We start from the raw sequence: 13,997 nt of genomic DNA on the forward strand, positions 1-13,997 counted from the left end.
GTGCTTTAACCCCATGCTCTGCCCACATGTTGGGTGTTGTATTCCATCCCATACAACTACTGTGTGGAGATTTACACAGAGCCCATTTAATTGAGTTTAGTGCAAGACAGGTTAAATTTCACCTCCAGAGAATAGGAGGATTGCAGGTCTCCTCCAGACGGTGAGACTTTTTTTTCAGGGTAAAGGAGGAACTAAGGAGGTACACAAATGGGGGCATACCTATGTTGGTTTTATTCAGCAACTTTAAGTAAACTCAGTGCTCTAATCAGCAAAAGAGAAAAATAAACAGCTGAGCACTATAATTCATTTACACTTCAAATATACTTTTGAGTTGGTTATTCCTCAATTAATCAAATAGCTGGTGTATCCCTAAAGTAGTATAAAGTGACACATTGTGTGAAATCAATTTTCCCTTCCAAAATCATTAAATTCAGTAGCCTGTGACTACATCCCTACTAATTCTGGTACTGGTCCTTTCATCCTCCATTAACTTTGGCGCGCCTAACAGGCTGTCAAAAATAATTTCCCAGAACGTAAATAATTCAGAAATTAAAAATTAATAAATAATAACAGAGAGCTACTGGGAGATAGACTGGGTCAATTAGTCGGCTCTGCATTCTGTTTCTTCGCAGCAGGGAGGTAGCCACATTCGTTACTAGAATCTTTCCTCCGATTCCTAGGTCTGATTTACGGCTCTTCATTACTGGATCCAGTCAGACACAATTACCTCCATCACCATCTCAGTTCCTAACTTCAAAGAAACACACATTTTCTTGTCTGCTTTTTTTCTCCTTGCAGCAGCCTCAGCTTGACGTCCTGGAATTTCTTCCACGCGGACTAATTAATAAGACTTTGACTTATCATATTCACTTCTCTTCTTTGATGTCCTACCTTAGTCAATCATCCTATTTAATTAGAATTTCAATGATAACTTTACTTATCTTGTGGCTAGATGTAAATTAAAATAACGGGATTTTAATTCTCTTTCTTATGAGGTTATGACATTTTTGACAGAAAAAGTTTCAACCCAAATACGACATTTATGAACTTCCTATGCTAGACGTGCATTCTGCTAAATTGTTTTCCCCATTGCTACAAAATAATTTTGCTTGTTTCACAAGCTCCACTGAAATGGAAATGAATCCGGTTACTTGTAATGTAATTTCTACAAGTCCATGTCATGAAAGGTTACATTAGCTTAGATGAATACAATTGAATCATGAAACACGTCACACAGTTAACAAGAAAAGATTATGTGATTTTGTTTTTTAGATGCAAGAGTTTCAAAGGGGCACCAGATTTTAGGACTTTTCCCTCTCTCTGCCCTTTTAGTCAATTTATAGCACATACCATAAAGATTTCTTGCTTTCTTTCCTTATGTAAACACCCAATCCTGCTGTTCTTATTCAACCAATACTCTGGGCCAGGTGTTCATAGACACTAAGGCAGTGTTTCCCCAACTTAGGACGCTGCTTGTTCAGGGAAAGCCCCTGGAGGGCCGGGCCGGTTTTTTTACCTGCCGCGACCACAGGTTCAGCCAATCGCGGCTCCCACTGGCCGCGGTTCGCTGCTGCAGGCCAATGGGGGCTGCAGGAAGCAGCGCGGGCCGAGGGACGTACCGGTCACCACTATCCACAGCCCCCATTGGCCTGGAGGGACGAACTGCGGCCAGTGGCAGCAGCGATTGGCTGAACCTGCGGACGCGGCAGGTAAACAAACCGGACCGGCAGGGGTTTTCCCTGAACAAGTGGCGTCCCAAGTCTGGGAAACACTGCACTAAGGGGTTTTAGTGTAAATGAGAGTAAGGAGAGTTGCAGTCAGTGAAAATATGGACTGAATGAGGACTACAAGTCAGGCCCTTAATGAGAAATGAGAGACTTTATAGAACATGCATATGAATAAATCACAGGATGACTGCAGTGCATTCAGCATCTTTTCATCCCCAAACACATAACTCAAGGACTGCTAGACTCTGAATAGTAAAGGTATCTGGTGGGGTGTTTTTTTTTAATCCAGAGGAAGAAGTTTCGAATCTATTGAAAAAGGTGCTTAAACGTCATGCTTTTCAGTATGGTATCATGAAGTCAAAGAGCTTCTCTGCACACACAAATTGTACTGCTTTAATTATACTGCTATAGCTACACCTTGGACACAGTTATACTAATACAAAGTTGTCTTAGACCAATATAGCTTATGTGTGGGTTGTACTGCTTTAATTATACTGGTATTATGCCCTCTATCACCTATATTGGTACAAGATAGTTTTAAAGTGGTATAGCTGCATCTACATGAGGGGTCGTTCTAGTAAGTAAAAGCTCACATCCTAAATGACACAGTTATATCAGCCACAAAAACTGTGTATAGACCAGTAAACTCAATAAATGCCACCTGTCTGTTATATATAGTACGTCATCTTACAGGTTTTCTTCCCCATTTATTTTCTTCCCCTTCTGTCTAGTCTATTGTACCCTTTACCTGCGTGCATCCTCTCCTGTCTAGTCTCTTGTACCCTCTACCTGTGTGCATGTATTCACCTCTGCTGGTGCAATGTGTAGCCACACTACCAGTGAGAGCTCCCACAGTTGAATGGGGATTCACTCTGGGAGAGAGCAGGTAGCGTTTGCACAGCAATCTTCCTCAGAGCTCTGCAAGTGGAGAACAGCTTCTGTAGCTGGGGCTCAATAGGTTCAACATATTCCCCAGTTGCATCTAGGCTTTTTTCTCTTCCATACTTATTTGCGTGCACATACAGTGCTTGCTTCCCCCACGTTTTTTAGAATTTTGGCAGACTAGGTGAGTAAATCAATGAATGAATAAAAGATTAAATAGTAGTTCGATCTTGAAACAAATTTTATGAACTAGAAGAGCCCATAGGACTGCAGAAGTCCACTAGCGAGCAACGTCACCACAGGGGCAGAGGACCAGCACAGTGGATTCACAGTGGAAGCCTGCAAGTACTAGACTACCAGAATGAGACAGGACAGCCAGGAAAAGGAAAGGAGGTGGTGAGAGGATACCTTCTGAAAGTCCAATTATGTAAGCCTTAGAGCTCTTACCCTGTGACTTCAAGGGAGCTACTAGTTTGAGTGAGTGTTCTCCAGTGTGAGCATGGAGTATGGGGTTGCACAACTGAGGATCTTGGGAAGGGAGACGATCATGGAGGAGGACTGTATAAGGAAGAAAAGAGCAGTAGCTAAGTATGGGGGCAGAGCTCAACAGCCTTTGGACTCTCTTCTGGTTTATGCCTGGTGTTCCGAAAAGGGTTTCAGCTGGTCTCCTCTAGGGATCAGGAAAGGAATTCCCTCCAGTGGGAGTGGAGGTAGTTTTGATCTCCTTCTGAAGAATCAGGTATAGCCACAGCTGGACATGAAACACTGGGGAGGTGGGCCAGGGCTATGAGGTGGCACTGAACATTCTCTCTTTCAGGTGTGTCATAAATATAAAGGGAAGGGTAAACACCTTTAAAATCCTTCCTGGCCAGAGGAAAAACCCTTTCACCTGTAAAGGGTTAAGAAGCTAGGATAACCTCGCTGGCACCTGACCAAAATGACCAATGAGGAGACAAGATACTTTCAAAGCGGGGGCGGGGGGAGAAACAAAGGCTCTTCCTGTCTGTGTGATGCTTTTGCCGGGGACAGAACAGGAATGGAGTTTTAGAACTTAGTAAGTAATCTAGCTAGATGTGCGTTAGATTCTGTTTTGTTTAAATGGCTGAGAAAATAAGCTGTGCTGAATGGAATGTAGACTCCTGTTTTTTGTAAATTAAGGTTTTGCCTAGGGGGGATTCTCTATGTTTTGAATCTGATTACCCTGGAAGGTATTTACCATCCTGATTTTACAGAGGTGATTCTTTTACTTTTTCTTCTATTAAAATTTTTCTTTTAAGAACCTGATTGCTTTTTCATTGTTCTTAAGATCCAAGGGTTTGGGTCTGTGTTCACCTATGCAAATTGGTGAGGATTTTTATCAAACCTTCCCCAGGAAAGGGGGTGTAGGATTTGGGAGGATTTTGGGGGGGAAAGACGTTTCCAAGCGGGCTCTTTCCCAGTTATACATCTGTTAGACATTTGGTGGTGGCAGCAATAAAGTACAAGGGCAAAAGTAAAATAGTTTGTACCTTGGGGAAGTTTTAACCTAAGCTGGTAAAAATAAGCTTAGGAGGTTTTCATGCAGGTCCCCACATCTGTACCCTAGAGTTCAGAGTGGGGAAGGAACCTTGACAAGGTGCTTGGCTGGTGGGTTCTTGCTCTCATGCTCAGGATCTAACTGATCGCTGTTTGTAAGGTCGGGAAGGAATTTTCCTCCAGGTCAGATTGGCAGTGACCTGGGGGGATTTTTGCCTTCCTCTGCATCATGTGGGTGTGGTTACTTGCCAGGATTAATCACTTCCCTGCCATTTCAGGGGCCTTGGGCACTGGTGCACCTCAGTCCCTTGTATTCTTTGCCTGTGATGCATAATAGTCTAGTCTCCTGTGAGCTGTAATACTTTGGCCTAATTTCAGATGTTGGGTTTAGTGTGCGGGGTGCTGGGTGACGTTGGTGGGATGTGATATACAGAAGGTCAGACCAGATGATGTGGTGGTCCCTTTTGGCATTAAACTCTATGATTCAAGATGTCATGAGATGATCTTAAAATATTTACAAAGCACTTAGAGGCCTAGTTCAGTCGAGAAGTTTGGTTATACTTTGCTGGCCAATGCTAAATGCTGTTGTTCATCTTTCTTCATATCCAGGACAAATGAATGAAGAACTTGGAATTTCTCTGGGGATGAAGCTTGGGAAAAAATTTGGTGCAACATAAAGTGCACTTCACCTAACTGTTACCTAACACAAAACAAAGTATTGAGTAGATTCTATTGGACAAGACCCTCATGTACGCAAATAAATAAAATATCTTTCTGAAAAAACTGTCATGATTTTTGCCTGTCTGTACGTCTCTCTCTATCCTATGCTCATCAAGAGGGTATCTCAGTGTATATGACTCCTGGCATGTAGCCAGATTGTCTCATCTTTGGAGGAGGGTAAAAAGTCCACTGGAACTTCTGTGAGGTTCTTTGTGCAGGGAATCTTCCCTATCCACCTCTGAAGAGGGAGGGGTTTTCAGTTTTGCAATGAGGACAAAAGAATGGTCTGGACACCATGCGAAGCAAAGGCTCTCTAGGGAAATAAGATTCTCTCCCCCCAGACCTATGCACCCAGGGACATCACCGAAGGAAATGATTCTTCAGTGATGCTCCACAGTGAAGCTGTGCTGCATTTGACTGTCATCCCTCACCAGTACACTATGCTTCATCCAAGGGGAGCAGCAGAAGTTAATGCCACATGTCAACCACAGTGCCTCCAGAAAGTCAGTTCAGCCCTGTGAAGTAGTGGGAGCAATAAAGGGAGGGTCAAATCACTTGACCATCACTAATCTGTACAACACTAGTTACATTCTACTCTAAGAACATAAGAATGGCTATACTGGGTTAGACCAAAGGTCCATCTAGCCCAGTATCCTGTCTTCCAACAGTGGCCAATGCCAGGTGGCCCAGAGGGAATGAACAGAAGAGGTAATCATCAAGTGATCCATCCCATCGCCCATTCCCAGCTTCTGGCAAACAGAGGCTAGGGACACCATCCCTGCCCATCCTGGCTAATAGCCATTGATGGACCTATCCTCCATGAATGTATCTAGTTCTTTTTTGAACCCTGTTATAGTCTTGGCCTTCACAACATCCTCTGGCAAAAAGTGCCCGGAGCAGGGGATGCCAGGCCCAGTTCAGAGCTAGCCAGGCCAGGACCACAGGGCCAAGTAGAAACAAGTCAGCGGCAGGCCCTGCCTTGCACCACCCGGAGGGAACCTGGCAGCAGCAGCGAGAACCAGACGAACAGAGCCCCGCTCTGCCTGAGAGACACCCAGCGCAAAGCATTAGCTAATCCAGAGCCCAGCCAAGCAGTATCTCCTGGGCTGCCAGGCTCAGCCACCGAGATCTCTCCCCTCTCTAGCACTCCTTGGCCACCCACCCCCCTGCACTCAGCCTTCTGGTCCCCGCAGGAGCCAGCTGCTCTCTGCCTGCAAGCCCAGGGACCCCTTGCTGATGCGCCATGGTCTCCTGGATAATCTGCCGCGTGGTAGTGCTGGTCTTTGGGATGCTCTATCCGGCCTATGCCTCCTACAAGGCAGTGAAAACCAAGAACATCCTGGAATACGTCCGCTGGATGATGTACTGGATTGTGTTCGCAGTTGACTGTGCATTGTGTGAAAAAAATACTGCCTTTTCTTTGTTTTAAACCTGCTGCCCATTAATTTCATTGGGTGACCCCGAGTTCTTGTGTTATGAAAAGGAGTAACTAACACGTCCTTATTTACTTTCTCTACACCAGTCATGATTTTATAGACCTCTATCATATCCCCCCTTAGTCGTCTCTTTTCCAAGCTGAAAAGTCCCAGTCTTATTAATCTCTCCTCATACGGCAGCCGTTCCATACCCCTAATTATTTTTGTTGCCCTTTTCTGAACCTTTTCCAAGTCCAATATATCTTTTTTTCAGATGGGGCGACCACATCTGCACGCAGTATTCAAGATGTGGGCATACCATGGATTTATATAGAGGCAATATGATATTTTCTGTCTTATTATCTACCCCTTTCTTAATAATTCCCAACATTCTGTTTGCTTTTTTGACTGCCACTTAACATTGAGTGAATGTTTTCAGAGAACTATTCACAATGACTCCAAGATCTCTTTCTTGAGTGGTAACAGCTAATTTAGATCTTGTCCTGAGGTGACATGTACCCAGTCAATATGGGGATAGTTGAAATTCCCCATTGCTATTGAGTTTTTTATTTTAATAGCCTCTCTAATCTCCCTGAGCATTTCACAGTCACTATCCCCATCCTGGTCAGGTGGTCAGTAATATATCCCTACTGCTATATTCTTATTACTATCCATAGAGATTCTATGGTACAGTTCGGTTCATTTAAGATTTTTACTTCATTTGATTCTACGCTTTCTTTCACATATAGTGCCACTCCCCAACCAGCACGACTTGGTCTGTCCTTCTGATATATTTTGTACCCTGGTATTATGTGTCCCATTGGTTATCCTCATTCCACCAAGTTTCTGTGATGCCTATTATGGCAATATCCTCATTTAAGACGAGGCACTCTAGTTCGCCCATCTTATTATTTAGACTTCAAGCATTGGTATATAAGCACTTTAAAAACTTGTCACTTTTTAGCTGCCTGCCATTACATGATGTAATTGAATGTGACTTTTTTCATTTGACTGTTTCTCATCAGATCCTACCTGTATGTTATCATCTTCCATCCTCTCCTCCTTATTAGGACATAGAGAATCTCCATTTATAGTTCCTCACTTAAGGGATATCCGAACCACGTGCTCCTCTGCACCTGTCGGCTTTCCCCCAGCCCTTAGTTTAAAAACTGCTCTACGACCTTTTTAATTTTAAGTGCCAGCAATCTGGCTCCCTTTTGGTTTAGGTGGAGCCCATCCTTCCTGTATAGGCTCCTCCTTTCCCCAAAGTTTTCCCAGTTCCTAATAAATCTAAACCCCTCCTACCTACACCATCATCTCATCCACGCATTGAGACTCTGCCGTTCTGCCTGTCTAACTGGCCCTGTGCGTGAAACTGGAAGCATTTCAGAGAACGCTGCCATGGAGGTCCTGGACTTCAATCTCTTACCTAGCAGCCTAAATTTGGCCTCCAGGATCTCTCTCCTATCCTTCTCTATTTCATTGATACCTACATGTACCATAACCACCAGCTTCTCCCCAGCACTACACATAAGCCTATCTAGATGTCTCAAGAGATCCGCAATGTTTGCACCAGGCAGACTCGTCACCATGCAGTTCTCCCTGTCATCGCAAACCCAGCTATCTATGTTTTTAATGATCAAATCGCCCATTACTAATACCTGTCTCTTCCTAATAACTGGAGTTCCCTCCCCTGGAGAGGTATCCTCAGTGCGAGAGGATACCACAACATCATCTAGAAGGAGGGTCTCAACTATGGGATCCTTTCCCTCTGCTCCAGTTGGATGTTCTCCTTCCCTGAGACTTTCATCCTTCTCAACAGCACAGAGGCTGTCAGACCAGGGGTGGGACCATTCTACTGTGTCCCGGAAAGTCTCATCTAGATACTTCTCTAGCTCCTTCAGCTCAGCCACCCTGGTCTCCAAAGCCTGTACATGGTCTCTGAGGGCCAGGAGCTCCTTGCACCAAATGCACACATACATTACCTGCTCATAGGGCAGGTAATCATACATGCTGCATTAGGTGCAATAGACTGGGTAGCCCCCACTCTGTTGCTGGACTTCTGCCTGCTTTCTCTTTTTACTGCTGCAGCTGGTTCCTTTCTTGTTGTTTTCTTTTTACCAGGGGATGTTTTTTAGCTTAAGTTTAAAGAAGTTCAAGGAATGTTAAGTATGCAGCACCCCCACCCCTCCGTAAACTTCCTCACAAAACTCCGCTGTTCGCTAGCTCCTCTGGTCGCTTAGGAGCGTGCTTTTTAAAGCCATGGTCTTCCTGAGTAGCCCCGCCCCCTGGTTCAGGGTTTATGGGTGCTAAAGGGCTTAGGGCCTCGTTAAGAAGCTCTCAGCCTTGCCTAGCAGGCCGCTTGGCTCAGCACCCACACAGTCAGCACACTGTCCCTCAAACAGACCACAAGCAAACACACCAACACAAACACAAACACACACACACACGACAACAAACTTACCCTAAGGGTCATGTAATCGCTCCTTCTTCACCTGGAGTAGTCCCTCGCAAAATTCCCCTGTTAGCTGCTCCTGTTCGCTAGCTCCTAGTAAGCTTCTTCTTCAGCTACGATCCACCAAACCAGATAGTATTAAAAAAAGGTTGCCATCAAACTAATATTTAAAGATGCATTTGTAAACTCGTTTGACAGTCCTGTTAATCGTACAAAATAAATTGCATGTGTTTTAAAACAACAGGCCAGACCCCCAGCCAGTGTAAATCAGTACAAGTTCATTTACTTCCATGCAGCTACTTTTATTTACACCAGGTGAGGTTGTGGCCCAAATTTGCTAAGTCTAGGTAGTATCGGTAACTATTCCTTGCTAATAAACTGTTGCATTTCCAAACTACTTCATCAGTAATTTAATAGTGTTGTTCTTTAACAATTGGGTTCTGTTACATTTTTATATTTAGAGCATGATTACTTAATGTAATTTAATTGGTTTCCTTACTCCCCATAGGGTTCTGGACCTAGAAAGTTCAAATTAAATACTCTAATTGCTCTGAAATTCACTTGTCTAAAATGTGCTTCTTTTTCAAATGTACTCTCATATCTAGTTCAGACATATTTTCTTTTTCTTTCACGAAGCAGGAAAATTCTGGTGCCCATAATTTGCATTTAAAAAGAGTCAATAATTAACCAAAATAATAATTATAGATATAAGACAGGGAGAATGCTGCACAACAAACTGTGAGCTAAAAATCTATAAATAAGGCTATGAACACACATCAAAGGTTTCTATATACATGCTACTTCCAAGAGCAAAGCTCAAGCGGCTAATGATTGCATCAGAACCTTGAGATGTGTGTAGAGGTCCTTTGAAAATGTATACAATAGATTTTATTTTTTGTAATATTGTTTAAACCAAAGTAGCAGAGAACACTTCATGGCTTCATTTCACTCATTTGGTGAAATCCTGCTCCTAATGAATGGGGAGTGGGGGCTTGCATTGAAGCCAATGTTAAGGCTCTGTCTTCAACCTTAGGCAGAATTTGGCCTTATAAATCAAATGCAAATAAACTGTGTCAATTACCACATCACCCACAATGCGTTCTCATGTGCTGTGTGAAGTAAAGAATGGAACCACCAAGAGCAACCACAGCTCAGGAGCAGAAGGAATGGAAACATATGTTTTAGAATATTTTGTTCTTTGATGCCTTGGCGTCCCATAGCGGGATGGGAGCAGCATCCATGAGGTAGAGAACAAAATGAAAAACACAGGCCTTCCTATGGCCAGCTAGTCACTAATTTCGAAGTGAAAAGGCCAGCCATGCTTGTCAACATACTCGTCAACCTGTCAAGGCCTCAATGCGTGGGATGTGATCTCTGACAAAGGTCCAATTGAAGAGACTTGAGAAACCTAATACAATGGGAATCTTTAAAGCTAGCATTCCTTTCTTCAGTGTAGGTAACAAACTCCACTGCCTAAAGGTAATTGAAAATTATTGATAGAAATCATTTTCCAAAATAAATAAGGAGATAACATCAGATTTCCATGGGCGGAGTTGGCACAGCTGGAGTACTCTCATTCGTTGTTGAGAGACCATCTGACTTCCTCTGTGCTCAACTCTTACTGTTTCCAGTCTTAGCCCTGGTCTACACTAGGACTTTAGGTCGAATTTAGCAGCATTAAATCGATGTAAACCTGCACCCGTCCACACGATGAAGCCCTTTATTTCGACTTAAAGGGCTCTTAAAATCGATTTCCTTACTCCACCCCTGACAAGTGGATTAGCGCTTAAATCGGCCTTGCCGGGTCGAATTTGGGGTACTGTGGACACAATTCGACGGTATTGGCCTCCGGGAGCTATCCCAGAGTGCTCCATTTTGACCGCTCTGGACAGCACTCTCAACTCAGATGCACTGGCCAGGTAGACAGGAAAAGAACCGCGAACTTTTGAATCTCATTTCCTGTTTGGCCAGCGTGGCAAGCTGCAGGTGACCATGCAGAGCTCATCAGCAGAGGTGACCATGATGGAGTCTCAGAATCGCAAAAGAGCTCCAGCATGGACCGAACGGGAGGTACGGGATCTGATCGCTGTATGGGGAGAGGAATCCGTGCTATCAGAACTCCGTTCCAGTTTTCGAAATGCCAAAACCTTTGTCAAGATCTCCCAGGGCATGAAGGACAGAGGCCATAACAGGGACCCGAAGCAGTGCCGCGTGAAACTGAAGGAGCTGAGGCAAGCCTACCAGAAAACCAGAGAGGCGAATGGCCGCTCCGGGTCAGAGCCCCAAACATGCCGCTTCTATGATGAGCTGCATGCCATTTTAGGGGGTTCAGCCACCACTACCCCAGCCGTGTTGTTTGACTCCTTCAATGGAGATGGAGGCAATACGGAAGCAGGTTTTGGGGACGAAGAAGATGATGATGATGACGAGGTTGTAGATAGCTCACAGCAAGCAAGCGGAGAAACCGGTTTTCCCGACAGCCAGGAACTGTTTCTCACCCTGGACCTGGAGCCAGTACCCCCTGAACCCACCCAAAGCTGCCTCCTGGACCCAGCAGGCGGAGAAGGGACCTCCGGTGAGTGTACCTTTTAAAATACTATACATGGTTTAAAAGCAAGCATGTGAAAGGATTACTCTGCCCTGGCATTCGCGGCTCTCCTGGATATACTCCCAAAGCCTTTGCAAAAGGTTTCTGGGGAGGGCAGACTTATTGCGTCCTTCATGGTAGGACACTTTACCACTCCAGGCCAGTAACACGTACTCGGGAATCATTGTACAACAAAGCATTGCAGTGTATGTTTGCTGGCGTTCAAGCAACATCCGTTCGTGTGTTATCCTCAGGAGAGTGAGATATAATCCATGGTCACCTGGTTGAAATAGGGTGCTTTTCTTCAGGGGACACTCAGAGGAGCCCATTCCTGCTGGGCTGTTTGCCTGCGGCTGAACAGAAATGTTCCCCGCTGTTAGCCACAGGGAGGGGGGAGGGTTGAGGGGGTAGCCACGCGGTGGGGGGAGGCAAAATGCGACCTTGTAACGACAGCACATGTGCTATGTATGTAATGTTAACAGCAAGGTTTACCCTGAAAGAGTGTAGCCAGTGTTTTATAAAATGTGTCTTTTTAAATACCGCTGTCCCTTTTCTTTTCTCCACCAGCTGCATGTGTTTCAATGATCACAGGATCTTCTCCTTCCCAGAGGCTAGTGAAGATTAGAAAGAAAAAAAAACGCACTCGAGATGAAATGTTCTCCGAGCTCATGCTGTCCTCCCACACTGACAGAGCACAGACGAATGTGTGGAGGCAAATAATGTCAGACTGCAGGAAAGCACAAGATGACCAGGAGGAGAGGTGGCGGGCTGAAGAGAGTAAGTGGCGGGCTGAAGAGAGGGCTGAAGCTCGAATGTGGCGGCAGCGTGATGAGAGGAGGCAGGATTCAATGCTGAGGCTGCTGGAGGACCAAACCAGTATGCTCCAGTGTATGGTTGAGCTGCAGCAAAGGCAGCTGGAGCACAGACTGCCACTACAGCCCCTGTGTAACCAACCGCCCTCCTCCCCAAGTTCCATAGCCTCCACACCCAGACGCCCAAGAACGCGGTGGGGTGGCCACCGGCCAACCAGCCACTCCACCACAGAGGATTGCCCAAAAAAAAGAAGGCTGTCATTCAATAAATTTTAAAGTTGTAAACTTTTAAAGTGCTGTGTGGCATTTTCCTTCCCTCCTCCACCACCCCTCCTGGGCTACCTTGGTAGTCATCCCCCTATTTGTGTGATGAATGAATAAAGAATGCATGAATGTGAAGCAACAATGACTTTATTGCCTCTGCAAGAGGTGATCAAAGGGAGGAGGGGAGGGTGGTTAGCTTACAAGGAAGTAGAGTGAACCAAGGGGCGGGGGGTTTCATCAAGGAGAAACAAACAGAACTTTCACACCGTAGCCTGGCCAGTTATGAAACTGGTTTTCAAAGCCTCTCTGATGCGTACCGCACCCTCCTGTGCTCTTCTAACCGCCCTGGTGTCTGGCTGCGCGTAACCAGCAGCCAGGCGATTTGCCTCAACCTCCCACCCCGCCATAAACGTCTCCCCCTTACTCTCACAGATATTGTGGAGCACACAGCAAGCAGTAATAACAGTGGGAATATTGGTTTCGCTGAGGTCTAAGCGAGTCAGTAAACTGCGCCAGCGCGCCTTTAAACATCCAAATGCACATTCTACCACCATTCTGCACTTGCTCAGCCTGTAGTTGAACAGCTCCTGACTGCTGTCCAGGCTGCCTGTGTACGGCTTCATGAGCCATGGCATTAAGGGGTAGGCTGGGTCCCCAAGGATACATATAGGCATTTCAACATCACCAACAGTTATTTTCTGGTCTGGGAATAAAGTCCCTTCTTGAAGCTTTTGAAACAGACCAGAGTTCCTGAAGATGCGAGCGTCATGTACCTTTCCCGGCCATCCCACGTTGATGTTGGTGAAACGTCCCTTGTGATCCACCAGAGCTTGCAGCACTATTGAAAAGTACCCCTTGCGGTTTATATACTCGCCGGCTTGGTGCTCCGGTGCCAAGATAGGGATATGGGTTCCGTCTATGGCCCCACCACAGTTAGGGAATCCCATTGCAGCAAAGCCATCCACTATGACCTGCACATTTCCCAGGGTCACTACCCTTGATATCAGCAGATCTTTGATTGCGTGGGCTACTTGCATCACAGCAGCCCCCACAGTAGATTTGCCCACTCCAAATTGATTCCCAACTGACCGGTAGCTGTCTGGCGTTGCAAGCTTCCACAGGGCTATCGCCACTCGCTTCTCAACTGTGAGGGCTGCTCTCATCTTGGTATTCATGCGCTTCAGGGCAGGGGAAAGCAAGTCACAAAGTTCCATGAAAGTGCCCTTATGCATGCGAAAGTTTCGCAGCCACTGGGAATCGTCCCAGACCTGCAACACTATGCGGTCCCACCAGTCTGTACTTGTTTCCCGAGCCCAGAATCGGCGTTCCACAGCATGAACCTGCCCCATTAGCACCATTATGCATGCATTGGCAGGGCCCATGCTTTCAGAGAAATCTGTGTCCATGTCCTGATCACTCACGTGACCGCGCTGACGTCGCCTCCTCGCCCGGTAGCGCTTTGCCAGGTTCTGGTGCTGCATATACTGCTGGATAATGCGTGTGGTGTTTAATGTGCTCCTAATTGCCAAAGTGAGCTGAGCGGCCTCCATGCTTGCCTTGGTATGGCGTCCGCACAGAAAAAAGGCGCGGAATGATTGTCTGCCGTTGCTCTGACAGAGG

General features: G+C 45.6%; 1 protein-coding gene and 1 long non-coding RNA gene across 2 annotated transcripts in view; one reads left to right on the top strand and one right to left on the bottom strand.

Annotated features, from left to right (window-relative positions):
- Nucleotides 1–13,997, bottom strand: part of LOC141986334 (uncharacterized) — a 45,594-nt gene that overhangs the window by 11,117 nt on the left and 20,480 nt on the right. The gene's annotated exons all lie outside the window — the stretch shown is intronic.
- Nucleotides 6,088–12,389, top strand: LOC141986049 (uncharacterized). Its single transcript, XM_074950216.1, has 3 exons — nucleotides 6,088–6,232; nucleotides 11,038–11,289; nucleotides 11,869–12,389. Exons 1-3 carry the CDS (start codon nucleotides 6,088–6,090, stop codon nucleotides 12,387–12,389), a joined length of 918 nt encoding a protein of 305 aa, XP_074806317.1.

Source organism: Natator depressus, chromosome 4 (assembly GCF_965152275.1).
Source record: "Natator depressus isolate rNatDep1 chromosome 4, rNatDep2.hap1, whole genome shotgun sequence".
Classification (NCBI taxonomy): domain Eukaryota; kingdom Metazoa; phylum Chordata; order Testudines; family Cheloniidae; genus Natator; species Natator depressus.